The sequence below is a fragment of the Vidua macroura genome, chromosome 2 (assembly GCF_024509145.1).
Source record: "Vidua macroura isolate BioBank_ID:100142 chromosome 2, ASM2450914v1, whole genome shotgun sequence".
Lineage (NCBI taxonomy): Eukaryota > Metazoa > Chordata > Aves > Passeriformes > Viduidae > Vidua > Vidua macroura.
The window spans coordinates 13,231,011-13,249,655 of NC_071572.1; the positions used below are offsets into that span (position 1 = coordinate 13,231,011).

Sequence of the window (18,645 nt, forward strand, 5' to 3'; positions counted from 1 at the left end):
CCACATTTACATAATCTAAATCCCTTCAAGAAGCTGTTGAGATGCACCAGTGCCCTTTACAGAAAGCTGTCAGAAGTGGAACGATCCAACCCCATTAACTCACCGGAGTTGAACAGATAGCTTCTGTGTTACTATAGGACACTTGTACAGTTTTCCCCACACAGAGGAGAAACTGAAAGAAAACTTTCGTGTCCATTAGAAAATTATACATAAATATACAGTCCTAATCCCTCAAAAGAAACTTTTCCACAATCAGTGTTGGGAATTTTGTTGTATGCAACAAGATTCCCCTCACAACCACCACCACAGATATCCCACTATAATCTCTCTGTATTAATATAACCTACCTGTCTCTAACTTAATTGAAGAAAGAAAATTGCCACATCTTACCGACTTTGGGTTCCAAGACTAAGCCCCCAGCATAAGCAGCTTTCTTTTTCCCTATCTTTGATTTATTCTGATCTTCAAAATCTTCATCTTCATCCACCTACATTTGGCATTTAAAAAAGTCATTATCTAGTCTCTAAGATTTCTGTAATGTTAGAGGAGTTATTTTTGGCAAGTCAAATATAAATGTGGGAGCCAATGCAGAATTCCTTTTAAAATATATGCAAAATATGGTGTTTTCATCATGATCCTTACTAAAGCTCTCTACATGTCAAAACAGCATTCAAACCAATTCTGATAAGAAAAAAAAAATCTAACAAGAGATTACAAATACCTTAAAGTATTGTCATCATTCAACATGGCACCAGAATGCCTTTTATAACTGGCTGTAAAAGTCCACACTATGAAAAAAATCAACTCATGACCCAAAAGTGGTATGATTGCCCAATTAAAATGTTGGTTTTGCAAACAGCATAGCTGGGCTTGAATAAAACAAATAAAAACATTACTACTGACCTAAAGAATATTCTGCTATTTGTTATGTTGGGAGAATTCTTCTCTCAATTGTTCAATTCTATTCTGAATCATTTAGAATCCCAGTGCTGCTTTGATGCCACCATACAACCAACAGAAATCATTGCTTTCAAGTTTGCTGTTGAACTTATTTAAAACTAAAAAGCAATATATAATGAAATACAAATACTTTCTCAAATTTTAATTTGTTCACTAACAAACATCTAGAAATTTGTATAATTATTATTTACACTGGTATTATACAAATTATTTTTTTAATAGCTTTGGATATTTCATCCATACAACAAATTTTTCTTGTAATACTGCTCATCAAAATAACTAAATGCCAATATTAAACAAACACAGACTGTCTTCTTTACTGTTTCCCCACACAGACAAGTACTTAGCTTATTTTAAACTAACTGAACGACTGAGTTTTTATAGATCTGTGCTGCAATGGAAAAATTGTTACACTGTCCCATTCTCATTATGGAGAGTATTTTTTTCCACACAAAAACAATGTTTTAATTAAGCATATGCTGTACCATTAAGTTATCTCTGAGTTATATTTGACCACAGAATAGTCACACACAGAAGATGGAAGAATATTTTTTCCTTTTTTTTGAAATAAAAATTTTTAGGAAGAGAAAAACTGGACCCACCAGCTTCTGTGGAGGCTTTTTGAAAACTTGTTTGTCTGGCACAATGTAATCCTTCTCATGAAAGGCATGAAGCAGCAGGAACTCGTTACGTTCAGATCGTCCACCCATCATGGTCCTCGACTAAAGAGAGGGTAAAAAGAGAACTCAAAGCAAAGCACAGAAAACACTGACAGCAAAACTCAAATGTGATATTTTTTAAGGAAGTTTTACATTATTACTTGATTAGAACATTGAGCTCTCCTCGTCACAGCAAAAAATTTAGCAGCATTGTGCATTCTAAATTAGTGTTTAGAAATTAAATCCAGCAAACCAAACACAGCAAACATGAACTGTTCGGAGAGGACAGTGGAGAGGGGTGGAAAGTAATAAATATGTACCATGACATTCCCAGAGATGTTTGTTATCTGAAGAGCCAGTGGCAGAACATTCAGCTCACACATGATCTGGAGAATAAACTTGGCATCTGTCCAGGTGTTTTCCAGCATGAACAGTAAGTGAGGAGAATCACTGGAGAAAAAAGGGGCATGGGTAAAATGCCCTAGCACAGTAAAATCAATCTCCTTTGTACTCTGTAGACCTAGGTGCTGTATGGAATACATGGTATCTGTAGCACACAACTGAGGAATTTTATAGCAATCTCTTGTAATTGAAAAACCACCTCAAAACTCAGGCCTGCATCTCCTGTTAGTGTGCCTACACCAATGCTCCCACAAATCAATTTGCCTCATACATAATAAGCCACCACATGTAGCTTGGAACATCATTTTATAATGTTAAGACAGTATTTAACTTTTCAAATCCCAGTATGCTAAGTCAGCATCCCCACAACAGATCAAGTAAGCAAAAGTAAAATTTTATGTCAGGGAATCAGCTCCTCTGCTCTCCAGAGAAGGATTAAAACTCCCAATCAGTAACATACCTGTACATATTTGGAATTTCCTCTGGTAGAATTGTTACCTTCTCTGTTTTCAAAATCTGATGGACCAGTTCAGACAAATGGTAACTTTTGCAACGAATTAGTTCTTTAGCAGAAATTTCTACATCACAGATCATTCGACCGCAGGCAGCATTCCTTTCAGCAAACCCTCCTCGGCCCTTCATGGTATTACACACAGAGAAAAAACACAAATAAAATGAAACATACAAACACTAACAAAAAACATCTACCCACAATATACGCTTATAAGAGTCAGTCAAGTCAGTTGGTCACTAAGTACTCAAATACTCTATTAAATACCACTAATACTCAAGGACTTACAATTATGCCCTAAAGGAATCCATGGTATCTTTCACTGTATGCAGATATTAAGAAATAGATTCTCAACTTTCACTACTGGTTATATCTTAACTCTTAAACTAACATGCTTTTTTCTTTTTCCTTCTATCATTAGAATAGCCCCAACAAGAACCTGGATGCGGATTTTGTCTTTCTTCCAAGAATACTTTTTGTAATAACAGCAGGATGAAAAAGTCACAGAACCACACAGAAATACCCAACTTGGCCTCTAGGAAGGACAGGAACAGGCAAGAACAGAGCCATGTTCAGCACTTCAAGATTCAGACATTGTCCTCTGAACAAATATGTAATAAGAACTACAGAATTATTAGCTTAGCAGCCCTCTACGGGATGATTCACCCATCAATCCAAATTGCTTTTTCTCATTTTACAGTTACAGCAGACAAAGACAGTTACAGTAAAGACTATTGCAATTAATCTGTCATTACTATCATCTAGTTGAGATAAGTAAACTAAATTAGCCTAACTTGAAAATCAGTTTATCCTATTACTGTAATAAAAGTCATATAAACACTCAATTTCTGATCTGGGACCCACAAAATTCAGCATGACCAACAGTCAAAATACATCAGTGTCACATTTACAATTCCTCGGAAAAACTAATTCATTTTTAATCACATGCAACATAAAGGGGCTTAAAAGACTTAAGCAATCTTATTACCCCAAGCTTTGGCATATTAGACCTCCTCAGTCGACCTATCTTGGACCAGTGAGGGACTTTGCACAAATTAATTCTTTGAAGCAGCACTTCCAGATCAAATCCATAAATATTATGACCCTTGAAGCAGAAAAAACAACAAAAAAGGTTACAACAAATGCAAATTGAAAGACTTACTTTCATACACTCAGTATTCCTTTGCCCTTTGTGATTTTTTCCAACTAATTGATGGCATTATCTCTCTTGTAGAAAGCATTTTCTAAGAGAACGTTCATCAACAGTACTCATTAGTCTTAACACTAACAATGCTGTTCAGTAGAATACCAAAATCAGCTCTGTAACTGGCTCATAGCACACACAGCTTCATCCTTTGATACCAGAGATTAGGATTTAAAGCTTTCCAGAAAAATCTACAACATTCTTCATGCAGCATATAAACTTAAGAGTAATTCCTTTTTTCTCCACCTGTGAAAGTCACAACAGTGGCATCAAAACACTATTTTTTTTTCCTTTGATGGTACAACAGGAACAAGCTGTTCTGATTAGGAACACCTTGCAAGCAATATTTACATATCAAAGCACTCCAGTAATATTTTAAACAGTGCTAAGTGCATTGATGACACTGGTCTGTACCCTCAGCTGAAAGCAAAATGCTACCCTGAGGAACATGAGCCAGTCACCAGGAACTGCAGGTCCACTCCAGCACAGGTACCTCTGTGCAATTCAAGACTGTGCTGTAGAAGCAGCTCCTTAAGATGGGAGCAGCATTTCAACAGCACTAATTAAACCAGGTGCAAATTAAACTGCACTAACACAGCTCTGCTGTTTTCAGGATAGGAGCTCTCACACCCCTGCTCTTGGCATCTTCAATTTTAAGCCACAGGCTGTAGTATTTCTTCTGATCCCTTGCCACAGGCACCAGGAAGCTTAGGTCATAGGGCAAACACTGGATACCAGCTGCAGTGAGCTGAAAACATCAGGCATCGACTGCTCATTTCATCATATTCCCATCACTTAATTATTTCTATCTACCTACAGAAGTTAGGTAAATACATATGATCTAACAAGTTGTATGTAATCAACCTCAGACTTAAAACCAACTTCAAATTGTCTTCAGAATTTTATTACGTGGAAGTTAGTACTGCACATTAATTAAACAAAAAAAAAAAAAAAAAGAAAATGAGTAATTATACTAAACCTTCAGCTGCTAAAACAGGAGAAAACATAAGAATGCTTATTGCAAAACTTTTCTCAGATCTCATGGATTTGTATAGATGGTTATTTTGATTTGCAGCATAAACACAAATTATATGAGCATCTGAATTGCAACAGAATCTTAAGTATACCAAGAGTTCCCATTTTTCTAGAAAATCAGGGGGTTTTGTTGTGTTTTGTCTTTCTGAGTAAAGAAAAAAAAAAAACCCAAACTTGTTCCAGGTATTGTGAAAATACTGCCTATTTTAGCTATTATGGGAAATAATAGTATGTATAAAATGCTGTCAGAGAAAATTCTGTATCATCTTTGTATCAAAATATACCTGCTGTCTCATAAGCAAACTCAATTCATAAGGCAGTCTAAGACAAGCATTAAAAAGGCTCTAAGGGGACAAAAGAAAACGAACAAAGCTGACCAACTGACAATATGCTTTAATTTAACTCTCAAAGTCTCAGAACTACTCACCACAACAACGTCTGGGTCAATTTTGTGAATCTTTGCAAGGAAAAATCCCAGCAGTGTTCTCTCTGTTGCAGCAATCTCTATTTTAGCATTCTAAAAGGAGCAAGAGAGCACCTGATTTCAATGACCCAATAAGTTTAAAATGGAAGCATCTCCTCTCCCCTACCAGTTACAAGACAATAACAAAGCACCACAGAGTTGTGCTTTTCCTTCTGTAATTCAAAGATTTTTTCCCTCACTCCCAAAGACATTGGAAAGCTTTTCTCAGAGGCTTTTTCCCATTCTGCTTTTGAATGCAGGTGTGGTATTTTAAGAGCCTCATAAGAATTAAGCACACCAGGAAAATGCTCCATATGCATCTTTCACTCACAGACTTTAAGATCACACAGAAATAGAGGAAAAACAAAACTAAGTTACTTTATTATTCTGTCAGCTCTCCCACCACCCTTTAGAAAGGACATCTGATAAATTTTGACAGACTTTACCCTCCAATAAAAGAAGAAACAAATTCTCCCAGTTTACTACAAGTACAGAGTCAGGTATAATGAAAATTAACCACAATTTTAGCCTCTTTGCACAATCTTTCCAACTCTCCTGGTCTAACATTCTGTCTATTTTAAGAGCACAATTAGCAGCAGTACTGAATCACACAACGACTTTTTTACAAGTAACACAGAATAAATACCTGGATTTAAGTTTGAAGAGTGGAAAACTAACTAAATAATCATTCCATTCATTCGACTGTTTCTCTTCACCACTTACCAAAAGCACAGTGAAGTTCATATTCTATAAGGTACTGCAATCAGAAGAGTAACAAAATGAAATTACCTTCTTTTTAACGGCTTCTTTGAAGTCATAAGGAAAAATGCAATCACTCGGTTTGGAAACAGCTGCAAAAAGTGATATTTGTATTTACACACAAGTTCCTAACTGTACCCTTCCCACAAGCACCCATTCACAACAAAGTGAGCTGAGAAAACTGACCTCTGATTCTGAAACAGCAGCTTTAAGTGAATACTGTCTTTAAGATAACCAAGTAATTACTAAAGCTTTAACTAATCTGAATCAGTCATATTTGAGGTTATCACTGGACGTTAAAACTATGGACCACAGCTCCTGAAGACTTCCTCTCACAAGCATTCAACACCTCATGACTTCCAGTCAGTGTCTGAATCTCAAGGTTTAGCTGCTATTACTGCAATGACACTGCTATAAGATTTTTTTTTCCCCTTTAAGAAAATTTGTTTATAAATAATTCTGTTCAGAAGAACTGAACAGAAAAATAATTAAAGTGACAGTAAATAAATGGTCCAAATTAATGGGCAGAGAAAGCTGGAGTAAAACCAATAAAAATTACAGGAAACTATATATAGAGCAGGGTTACTTGGCATCATCTCAAATTAAGATTTTTTAAATAAAGTTTTTGATAAAAAGTCAGTAACCAGTGAAGTTAAAAATAGGGAGAAAATCCTGTCTGGGAGTTGAAATTTTCTCAGTTGTTTATTTTAGGCCATTATTGTTGTAGTGACAGAAAGAAATAAAAATTTAAATAAATAAATTAATATTAAGCCTCCCCCCCCAAACAAAAAAAATGAAACAGAAGAAAAAAAAAAATGGAATAAATATTTTTTCTACTTAAACTCTTCCAAATACATACCACAGAAATGTGTTTGAAAAGGAGGCTGAGGTGGAGCCTTATCCAGAGGAAATTTCTGATGAACCAGAGCTGCAAGAGCCACAACCTATATACCAAGGAAATACAGAACACACAACTTCATAAGCACAAATAAGCATGACTACTATTCATACTTATTTCTTCCATCTTTTTTTTTTTTTTTAAGAGTTCCTCATCTCTTTTCTCTTGTTTCTCCACCAGATCTTTCTTATTTTAATTCCAACTACAAATAGTTGAAAAGAAGAAAGTTAACAATTGATCTCAAGGAAATAAAATAGTACTTGACCCTAAATTATTATAAATTTGAGAGAAAAAATAATTCACTTTAGAAAACTTCTGCTTTTATCAGTTTTTGTCCTGAATCTGACCAGACCCCACAATGTAAAGGATTCCCCATGGAGTGCAGGGGAGATGTAAGCAGAGCAGAGAAGCCTTGCCTCAGGAATGGCTGCCCCTAAGCAAGCAGTCAACACTGCCAAGAAGCCAAGAGGTTTAGTGTTTGGGAGCCAGTAGCTTTAATGATGCTTTTGACTGCTTTGCTGGCAGGACGTCCTGGCTCCCCAGGCACTGAGCAGGAAAACCCAACAGAAAACAAAGCAGAAAAGCTTTAAAGCATCTTGGCAAGAAGAGTCCTGTCAGTACCTTGTGTATGTTCTGTTACTTTGGCCAGAAACCACTTATTTTCCATACTTCCACAAAAAAAATTTTTTAGTTTACCACGAGGAATAATTTTGCTTGAAAAATTTGCCAACCTATTAGTCTTCAATTCAATTAGCCAGAAACAACTGTCCTATCCTATTTGAATACTAAATCTCTTCTCATGTTAATGAGAGTTATGTTTAAAAAAAAAAGTGCCTAAGTACACATTGTGGTCTGCAGACCACAACTGAGAGTGGCCACCTACATCTCTCCTCCTTTCTGAGGAAAGATCTTACAGCAGAATAGCAGGTGCTCTAAGATCAGGACCAAATTCTCATTTTAAAGTAAGTTTTATTAGCAGAAAAGCCCTGGTTATTTTATCTATAACCTATGATTAGCTCTAGCTTAGTTAATTAATTAATACTAATCCATTAACAGCTGTGCTGGGGCAGTATAACTTATGAGGCACAACAAACAAAACAGAAGGCTTGAAAACATACATAGGATCCACTGTCACAGTAAACATTCTCACCAAGCATGCCCCCTAGGAAGAGCTAGAGCCAGTAAAAATTTCTTTGAAAAGCCCAGGGCAGAGAAACTTTTCAACAGTAAATATATTTAAAACATGTTTTATGAGGGTCTTCCAATCTTAGGAAACTTTTAGCATACGTCAAAGAACATAATCAAACCAAAATGAGAGCAGATTACTTACCTCATTCTGGTGAGTCTTTGGGTTCTGAATGGTCTTCATGCTGAAGGACATGACCACCAGAGGAGGAGGAGGAGAAAGATCTTTAACCACATTCACCAAGCCAGGCTTCACGGCCACAGCCTCCACTTTACACCAGCTGACTGGCGGATTTGAAGGCTCTGAGGAAACAACACAAATCACCTCCATTCTTCTGGGAACCACAGACAAGGCTTCTCTGATGGCATTGCTGCACTGAGCACATCCTTCAAATGTTCTCTCCTGGTGGGGTAGTCCAAGACCCACACTAATCCTGCCCAATTTTTGGTAACTCCCTGGGCTCTGACTTCCCAGTCAGCAGGAGCTCTTCAACACCAAATGAGAAGAGAATATTTGGATCAAGGTCTGCATAACCCAAAAAATACTTCAGGAAGCTTTACACAGAGTCATCTGTACTGGTGTCAGTTCTGTCAGTAACTGAGCGAGCTGCTGAAGAGGAGAATCCCCCTGGTGTCAGCATTCACACAGTCAGTTCTACACTGGAAGTGCCCCAAGGAGACTGCAAGGAGATGCAGCTTTTGTCCAGTATGATCAACATCCCTATGTTCATGGGAATATGCAGCACACATTGAATAAAGGGCTCTCACCAAGCCAAAATAAAGCAGCATGACCACCTCTAAGTGCTACATGCCAATCATGAGGCAGAAAGGATTTAAAACTAAAACAGCTCCACACTACAAATTTTCCAAGTGTCAAGAAAAAATAAATAAAAACCTAATTCACAAACAAAAAAAACCCATCCAGCAGCCATTTGTTCTCAAAAATACGTATTTGCAGAAAAAAACCCAAATCTTAAGTTATCAAGGGCAGAAAGATGCATCATTTTCAAATCAAGTAAGTTTAGCTCCATATACATGGCATTAGGGTATGCATCAAACAGCAACTGCTAAGCACTGCACATTTCCCTCTCACAGGCATTAAAAGTTATAATCTCATCTGTACAGTGCACAACTTTATATGGATATTTGTCACTCCAAAAAAGGAAGAATAACTTAAAATTTGTACTAGATAATGAAAATTAAACCAGTAAGTTGCAAGGTTAATGAAATAGATAATGAAAATTAAACCAATGAGTGGCAAGGTTAATGTACAAAACAATAATTCATCTGTAAAATTTAAATCTCCCCTCCCCTCCAATCTATAATTGTATGTGTTTCCTAGTAACCAGGTATTTCACATGCAAACCACCATACGTGGATTTTTTATTTCCAGCCAGCACGGTCCTTTGATCTTCTGATTCATCAAGAGAAGTTCCAGGCTAGAGGTGTTGGTTCCAAAGACATGTGAGAATGTTTGTCCCTTCAGATCTTGGGGAAGCCGAGGGCATTCAGCCTAACAAGTAACAAAGAGAAGGGAGTCAGTAATTTCACACCACAGAAGTCTTCAAGGTTGACACACCATATTCAGACAGCACCTTAACAAAATGACACAGCACTGAAATCATTGTCATCTCCCACAAGCAAAGCCCTAACCCATAATACCTTACAGTAATTGAGGAAATCACACTATAGGCTCCACTTAAAAATCAGGACAGAAATATAAAAACACACTGAAGTTTAAGTTCTTCATCCACACTGGATATATCAGCCAAGACTACAGTGTTCAATGACCATTTTAATACCAAAACTGCTCACATTGTAAACTTAATTAGATAAAAAAACAAGGTATGGTATTTTATCAGATTAATTATACTCACTGAATATTTAACTTCTAGGTATTCAGATTTTGCTGGTACATCTGGAATCTCAAAAGCGTAGTATTTTTCCACTTTCTATATAAAAGAAAAGTATTATATTTTCACTATCTCCCGAATGAATATTCATTCTGTCCAATAAGAAAGCTAAAGAAAAAAAGGGCAGGCAAAACACACATTTCAAATATCATGGGCTTGATCATGTATTACCAATTCTGCAACTCATTATAACCAGCTGAAAACAGTAAAAATATTTTAGTGGCTGTTTTTAATCTCTAGATGTTTCCTTACCATAAAGAGTTTTAAAGGATTGACTTGCAAGTATACTAACCACTACCAAAAAAAAACACCTAGTAGTTAGGCAAACACAGAAATATTCTTGAAATTCACAGGTTTCAGACATACTCATGAGAATTGGTGCCTGCAGATCGCTGCAAAATCCCAAAATGGCTGAGATGGAAAGGACTCTCCAGGCATTGTCTAGTCCAGCTGCCTGCTCAGAGCTGGGTGAATCACAGTGTGTTGCTCAGGGCTCTCTCCAGCCAGATATGAATATCCCCAAGGATGGAGACTCCACAGCCTCTCTAGGCAACCTGTGCCAGTGCTTGATCTCCCTTACAGTAAAGCAGTGATTCGGGTTCTGATAAATTTCACATATTTCAGATGCTATCTGCTGCTCTTGGGCACCAGTCAGAAGTCTGCCAGTCATCTTTACTCATGCTTATCAAACATTTATAAACGATTAAAAGATTTGCACTGCCAGTCCCTCACCCTGAACCTTCTCTTCTGCGGGCTGAGCAGTCCCAGGTTTCTCAGCCTCTCCTCACATGACAGATGCTCCAGGCCCTGTAACTATCTTTGTGGTCCTATTCTGGATTTGTTCCAGTAGCACACATTATTCCCCACACAGAGGAGCTCAGCTGAACACAGCACTCCACAGGTGCTCACCAGGGCTGCAAAGGGGAAAGAACCAGCTCTTGACACTTGCTGGTAATGCCCACAGCAGTCTTTTCCCCAAGGCTACATGGTTGGCTCTTGTCCAAGCTCGTATGTACCAAGATGAGCAGGTCCTTTCCTCCAAGGCTGCTTTCCAGCCTGCCAGCTGCCATCATGTACTAGTGCCTGAGGTTATTCCAGTCCTCATACAGGACCATTTCCTTTTTTTTGTATTTGATGGGATTCCTGTAGGTCATAAGATATATCTAGCCTGCCAAAATTCCTTTGACAGCACATCCATCTGGCATATCAGCCTCTCCTGGTTTTGTACTGTCTGCAGACTTGCTCTGTGTGTGCTCCATGCAACCACCCAAATCATTAACAGGACGCTCAGCAGGACTGGATCCAGTATCAATCCTTGGGGTACAGCTCTAAGGACTGGCCTCCACCTGGATTTTGTGCCAGTGATCACAACTTTGAGCCCCGCAGGGCAGCTGGTTTTCAGTCCACCCCTCTGCCCACTTCACTAGCCCCCACGTCATCATTTGTCTGTGAGGATGCTATGGTAGGCAGCATTGACAGCCTTACTAAAGTCAAGATAAACAACAGTCAGTGCACTCCCCTTGTCCACCAAAGCAGTCCATCTCTTCCCAGAAGGCTACCAGCTTGGTGAAGCACCATTTTCCCCCCTGTGAACCCACACCAAACACTCCCAAGCACCTTCTGACATTGGCGAGCTCCCTCTGCACACAGGGGTGCATCCCATCAGATCCCACATGCCTTTATCTGTACAACTTGTTTAAATGTGCTCTAACCTGATCCTCCTCCTCTGAGGACAAGTCTTCTTTGCTTCAGGCTTTATTTCTGGTCTATTGGCCATCAGAGACTGCTAAAAGCTAGACTAAGCAGTGAAGACCAAGGTGAAGAAGACATGTATTACCCCAGCTTATTCCATGACCTCTGTCACCACATCTCCAGTCCCTGTCAGCAGCACTTTTCTCCTAGTCTGCCTGTACCTCCAGCAGCCTTTCCTACTGGTCTACATCTCCCTCACCAGACCCAGCTCCAGGTGGGATTTGGCTTTCCTTTCTCCACCATGATGTCCCTTACATTAATCCATCCTCTAATCCTGACCAGCTCTTTGCCCACCTTCATGCATTCCATGCATTCCCACTGCCCTGATACACAAAAGGGCTTCCCCCTCCTTGCTATCCCAGCCTGTCTTAACCACATCCTATCCAACCATATGTCTATGATCCCAGCCAGACTGTATCCCTGTAACTGCACACATCTCTCTTTAAACTGCAGGTTTTGTGTACCAGCACTTCAGAGAGGAACCTAAGAGAGATGATTTCCCAACCATCTGTCAGCTTTTATCACATGCTCACAGCAGATCATTTCTGTGACACTACAGTATTTTTCATTTTAAGTGACTTAGGTTTCACTAGAAAGTAGTCCAATTTGTTTATGTATCTCTAACTAAGACAGTTAAAGAAGCCTGAAGTTAAGTATCACTTCTGCTTTCCTCAAGAACAATAACAATTTTCTACAACACAGCTTGTCAGTTTCTAAGAATAACTACTTTCATTTTCCAAATTATTACAATATCCCGGGCAACAGTGCTCTGGCACCTGCTGAAATGCCATGCTCTACCATGTCATATGTGTGTTCTGCCCTGTAGTACTTTACAAACCATCTGCATCACTGTTACATACTGTTGTTATTATATTATAACTATGCTAGCACATTACTTTATTACAGGAATTCCTAGGGGCACCTTAAATTAAAAATCACATTTCTCACTGGATACTGCAGTGTTCACCACTTTCTACACAAGACTCAGCATAATATGCCACTAGAGAAAGTTTAATAAAAAAAAGCAAAATCACCATAAATGGGAATAAAATTTTAAAATTAACAAAATACATGCACAGTTAGGGAAACTTGAAGTTATTTGGTTTGGGGGTTGGATGGCTGGGGATTTTTTCCTTAAATCAGTATCATCAGCAATAGTTCCCTGAGGGTGCTACAAGAGCCAGTGAAGCTTGTTACTTCATGTGCTACTGCAGGTGTAAGGCTGCAAAGCCCAGGCAGGAGAGGAGAGGGACCTCTGCTATAAATAGGAGTCAGACAAACCCAGAAACTACTATGGCATCAACAGTTTCATGGAAACACAAGTGTAACATAACTTGATGGAAGAGCACCACCATGAAGCCAGATCAGCATTGCAAATTACCATGCAAATGTAAATCTGAACTGCTGAGCCACAGCAGCACCTAACACAAGCAGATCAGAGCTGTGACATAAGACATGGCAATGCACTGCTTTTAGCACATATCACTGGTGCTCCCCCTCCTCTTTTTTTAATTTTAATAAAAACCTCTCAGGCTTCAAACAAGTTCTTGTTGCAAACGCAGGATGAACATAGTATAAAAATAGTCTGCTGTAGTGTTTCATCTGCGTTATTCCACAGAGCTCAGCTCAATTACACGAGCGTCTGGTCATAACTCACTGAATGAATGCTTGCTGCAGAATAATCTGCCCTTCAAGTGGCCCTTCAGAGAGCAGAAATGAGCAGCAGTGATTAGCTGCTAAGTTCCTAAGTGGAGTAAGGCTGCTTTCAAATTGATTTGTGAAGACTTGCTAACTTGGCAGCAGTGCAACCCATTGAAGCTACAATTAGCAGCAGGTGCAGCAGGAAATTATACGGCTTAAGTGTGTTCAAAGGGACAAAGTTGGGTGCTGGCAAGGCCAAGAGAACAACCTGTCTCAGTGTCTCCACATCATCACAAAAAGGGATATTCTGAATAAAAGAACTCTGGGTGCATGGCAGGGATGTCAGTAACCTTTCTGATTTCCAGCTAATGATGGAAGAAGAGTGGTTTTCAGTTTCACAGTACTATGCAAACACTGACACTTCATGTTACTCTGAATGCACTGCTCACAAGTCTCACCTGAGCAGCGCAGCCATTTGTTTGAAGTCTTTCAAAACAAGAACCCTCAACAACACAGCACTGAACCACTGGCTGCACATCACAAAGCATGGTAGATCTTCTAAAGCACATTAGCTCTTTACCACATAGAGTCACAGCTGGGTGAAGATCACTTCTTTGGAGCACGCATTTAGGTGAATGCCACAAAACAGCATTTCAGTTCAAGAGCCCTGCACACCCCTACGGACACACAGATGCAAGGACTGTGTAACAACACCTTGTCTCTGGTGGTGTGAGTACAATGAAAAGGAGGTTGATGGCTCCTTGTGAAAAACAGATTCAGGTATATAACCAGGCAAATTCAGGTATCTCCGGGAGGAACAGAAGAAAAAGAGGGCACAGTAATGGGACAACCCCATTACTTCTACAATTATCTTGCAGAGAACACAAAGCCTCCCTGCTGCACAGGTGTAAGCCTGGCCAGATTTGGTGCCACTTGTTCACAGTCAATTTTGTGTAATCTGGAATATCTGACTTACTGTAATACTATATTTGAATACTCCTCCAAGAACCCCAGTAACAGCCCTGCTCTACTATCCTGTCCTTTCTCTTACCTCCCATATTACTACTGTCACACCTTCCTACTATCTCCAGTTCTCATTAAACCCTCCCAGAATGCAGTGACTATCAAAATTAGCAGAAAATTACACAAGCAAAATAAAGCTGGATAGCTATTATCCTTTTAATAAAACTCAGTTTACTTAACCCTAACCCTAATTCAAAATAATTTGAAATCTTACTGTTCAGAAACAATTCTGGTAGGTTATTTCAGAGCTTCCCTGTGCCAACTATCCTGCCTAATTTATTCATGAATTAAAAATTACAAATTCACTCTTTTGCTAAAACTCTCCTTTAAATAGTTCTCTGGCTGCTCATCCCCTTTTAATGTTTCTAGAGAGCAAACAGGTCTTATTATTCTTCACTTTACTAGCTAAAAAATATTAAATCTCTTTCACAGTCATCTCTGGTATAACTGTCCTTTTGTCTCATCCTTCTAATTGCCATCTTTTGTACCTGTAGTCACTTGAGTTAATCTTTCCTCTTTCCTTTCACCCTTTAATGATCAAGTGTTACAATATTTAAGGGAATATCTCAACAGTGTCTTACTGCTCCCACTTCCCCACTCCTATGTTACATCCAAGGACTCCACATGTACTGCAGCCATGCACCCAGACAAGACTGTTGGGTCTTTTGCCCTGAGTTCTGTGTAAGCTCAGTAAAAATTTGACAGGTTTTACCTTGATTTTTAAGAGCCATCTTTGAATGTTCAACTACATTATTATCTCATTCACATTATTCTCACTTGGCACACCATGGAAAAGATGGGGGTTTCCCAAGATTATGTAAGCAGATCTGCATCTTTTGAGACCTTTCTCCCTCTTTTCTTTCTAGAGTACAAGAGTACTCCTCTCTTTTAATGAAAAATTGTTTTTGAGTTCTCTCCCTCATTCCTGAAAGGATTCTTGAACAGTGAGCTATCAGCAACTTGTTTTTTATCTATTGTTAAATTTACTCCTTTCAGAGTAAATTTACTCCTTTCAGAGTACATTTACACCTGATCCCACATGTAGTTATGTTATAAGCACCTATACATGAGAAATAACAGAAAACTGAAAGAATGTAAATTTACATCAGAGTTTTGAGAGAGAAAATATGCTAGAGAAAAAAAAAAAAGGTTTTACAGATGTCACATCCATTTTCCCTGAACTAACACTCTAAGCTACAAGTTGCTGAAAAGATGTCCTGTCTTGCATGACTTTGCTATTTGAGAAACACTGCTTACATTTTCACTTTAACAACTTAAACTTTCAGAATTACTCTAGCTACCTTTGGATGAGACGACCTCCTGAGAATCTTTCCAACATGAATTACCACACAAACTGTTTTTATTTTCCTTCATTTACATATTGTTAAATTCCATTCTTCTTGCATTTTTACTTGTCATCTCACTTGCTGATTAACTATTCAGGCATGAATCCTGTAAAATTACAAGATTGCTGGGATGGGGAAAGTTATAACTAATGAAAATCAGCTTTGCCAGACTAATGACATGTTACTTCAAGAAATACAAACTTTTCTGAGTACTTCAGTAAGAATAGATTTTTCCCCTAACTTGAATATTTTGCCACATTTCCCCACCCAAGCTTCCCACTTCTGCCCTCCTCTGTAAAAGACAAGTGGTCTATGTAAGTGGACAATAAGGCTCTGACACTAGCAAACTAATTCAGTCCAAATCTGCAACATTCTCAGCAGTATCACCTCTTTTCCTGCAGACTCATGACAAGTATTATATTAATTTATGTGCCAAGTTTCCATTATAGCAACATTTCGTTTTTCCAATGTCATTTTAAAGATTTGTTGAGCAAAATAACACTTTAAGCCTATTGCCCATAACTGTTAAGCACAGAACAGCTTTCAAGACTGAATGACAGTCCTCACTTGTTACCTCCTGCACAGCCACACTATGACAATCCACACTCTGAACAGCATGCACTCTAAAAAGATAAATCTGCAAGGGTGAGAAGAAGGATGAGACATGCCAAGAGATAAAGTTCATTAAGATGTCTGGTCAAATGCAAAGACAGTGTAATCCCAGAGTACTGATTTATCTGCTGAACAATACAATCCTTCATTTTAAACTCTGACAACATGAGCTGTTACTAAGGCTTTAGGTATCAGAATTCTATCTGTTCTGCATTCTCAAAAACAGCTTAGCAAGCCAGTCTGACACTCAACCCAGTTTTAAAGAAGCTAATGAGTGAGTACATACAAAAGCATTGTTTAAACTTCTGGTGGAACAACCATGCTGCAGATTTACCATTCTTAAAGGAATATAGGTATTTTGGATGGTTTTTACAAGCAGGTAAATTTACACATGTCAGGAGTTATATAATTGCATTTTGGCACAACCTCCCTCCCTGGAGAGTGTTTCAACAGCCTTCCCACCTTACAAACCAGACAACAGAAAACAATCAAATAGGATGCTTGCAAACAAACCTTGGATTTGAACTTCATGATCTTGTACTTTGGTGAAATGGTGTCATTAAATTCCTTGAAAACACTCATTATAGTTACTGGAGTCTCTGTCTCTTTACCAGTAGATAGGTCGATTTCCTCAAAAACAGAAGTGAGGTTTTACAAATTAACAAAAATGTCAGCAGACAGTAAGTTGAACAATAAGTTGAATTTGACTTTGCTATTATGAATCCTGTATCTCTTTTTTTAGGAAGAACTAAAATGCAATCAGCCAAGAAATCACAAATTTAGAAAATATTACTTGAAACAGAATGTTTAAAAAGCACTAAGTTTTCCAGTAATACTTAAGACCACTTTATTTGCAAAACAGCAAGTCTAAGGGTAAAAATTTGAATGCAGTTGTTAGTTAGGGTCAGGGGAAGTCACAGGGCTCTACTGTGCAGCTCACATGTGATACAGTGTACACATTGTTTTTAACTTTATCACCTACATCAGACAACACTGGCTTCCAACAGCTTCCATAAGCTAAACTCCTAACCTGCCATAAGCAGAATGAAAGGTACTTATGTTTGACACGCTAAAAAGTCACACACTTACTGTTTCACGTGGCAGCAGATAAACAGTTCTCTCAATATTTTTCACTGTCACACAACAGCTGACATAGGTGGTTGCAGACTCAATCCAAACTTTGCCAAACAAAAATACCACACCTAAGGGAGAAGGGCAAAGAATTCAATATGCAATTTTAAAATTAATCATTTCTAATCTTGCTTGAAGCAGCTTATGATGTGTTCTTGCATTGAAACACAACCATTGCTGTGTCAGGTTGTTGAACAACAAATCTTTCCAATGTATCAGCACATTCTAAATTGCTTTAAACACCAGCTTTACAAACAGACACCTGTATCATTCTTCATGTCTCTACCTCCATTGCTATAGTAACACCTGGTATGTAAAATCCAAAATGGCATTACACAGCCAGTCTCAAAATTTTGTTCTGATATCCCATTGCTGCCTATATTTGTTTGATAATCCCTGGAGAGAGGGAGGAAGGAGAGAGATGTCAGTGAAAGCTGAAGATTATGAGAATGCCCATGCTGTCAATCAACCTCTAATATGTTATCCCCAGTTTTTCACTCTTCAGCTACACCAGTACAATTGACTCCCCTACACTTCAGTACCCTGAGATCAAGACTCAATAACCAATAAAACCCATAGAAAAACATTCTGAAGAAAACAACTAGAAGCTGATCAGCTTTCAAGCGACTATTTTTAACAAATGAGGACACCAAAAGATGCATGACATTCCTAAGAATCCTGAGTGCCAAGACAGCAGTCGTAACCAAGGGAGACACTCAGAAAGATTATACAGAGCAGGACTAGTGGCAACTGACTTCACTGTGGACAATGTCATTACATTACATGCACATCTTTGAGCCCAGAGATCTTTGCAATAGAACAAAATGCTGCAAACTGCTAATCAAATTATGTCAAACTTAAAAATAACACAGTACCAAACCACCCAACTGTCACAAACAGTTTGCAAATTACAAGTACAAAAACCTTCCAAGTACAACTCAGAAACCTGGCTTTACCAGGTTCCCTTCAAGCTCCAAATAATTTGGAATCTAATTATATGGAAGACACTCTTCCTACAGCATACTACTATTGATGAAAACAGAAATATCTATGCTGAGACTGTCTCAGAAACATGGTTTCATGCATAGAATCTGCATTTCTCCTTGGCCTGGCAATGCACAAACAAGTCCTTGGTTAAGAGTTATAATTTA

At 38.4% G+C, this 18,645-nt stretch overlaps 1 protein-coding gene and 1 non-coding gene across 2 annotated transcripts in view; both read right to left on the reverse strand.

The window, feature by feature from the left end:
- Positions 1-18,645, reverse strand: part of POLA1 (DNA polymerase alpha 1, catalytic subunit) — a 185,085-nt gene that overhangs the window by 155,624 nt on the left and 10,816 nt on the right. Inside the window, 13 exon segments of the mRNA XM_053971586.1 lie at positions 391-487; positions 1,563-1,682; positions 1,940-2,069; positions 2,482-2,657; positions 3,521-3,637; positions 5,199-5,288; positions 6,024-6,085; positions 6,853-6,937; positions 8,222-8,379; positions 9,451-9,589; positions 9,954-10,028; positions 16,877-16,993; positions 17,453-17,565. Of these exon segments, the coding sequence (XP_053827561.1) occupies positions 391-487; positions 1,563-1,682; positions 1,940-2,069; positions 2,482-2,657; positions 3,521-3,637; positions 5,199-5,288; positions 6,024-6,085; positions 6,853-6,937; positions 8,222-8,379; positions 9,451-9,589; positions 9,954-10,028; positions 16,877-16,993; positions 17,453-17,565 (1,479 nt within the window).
- Positions 65-195, reverse strand: LOC128804428 (small Cajal body-specific RNA 24). Its single transcript, XR_008436066.1, has one exon. It is a non-coding gene; the product is annotated as a small Cajal body-specific RNA 24 (non-coding RNA).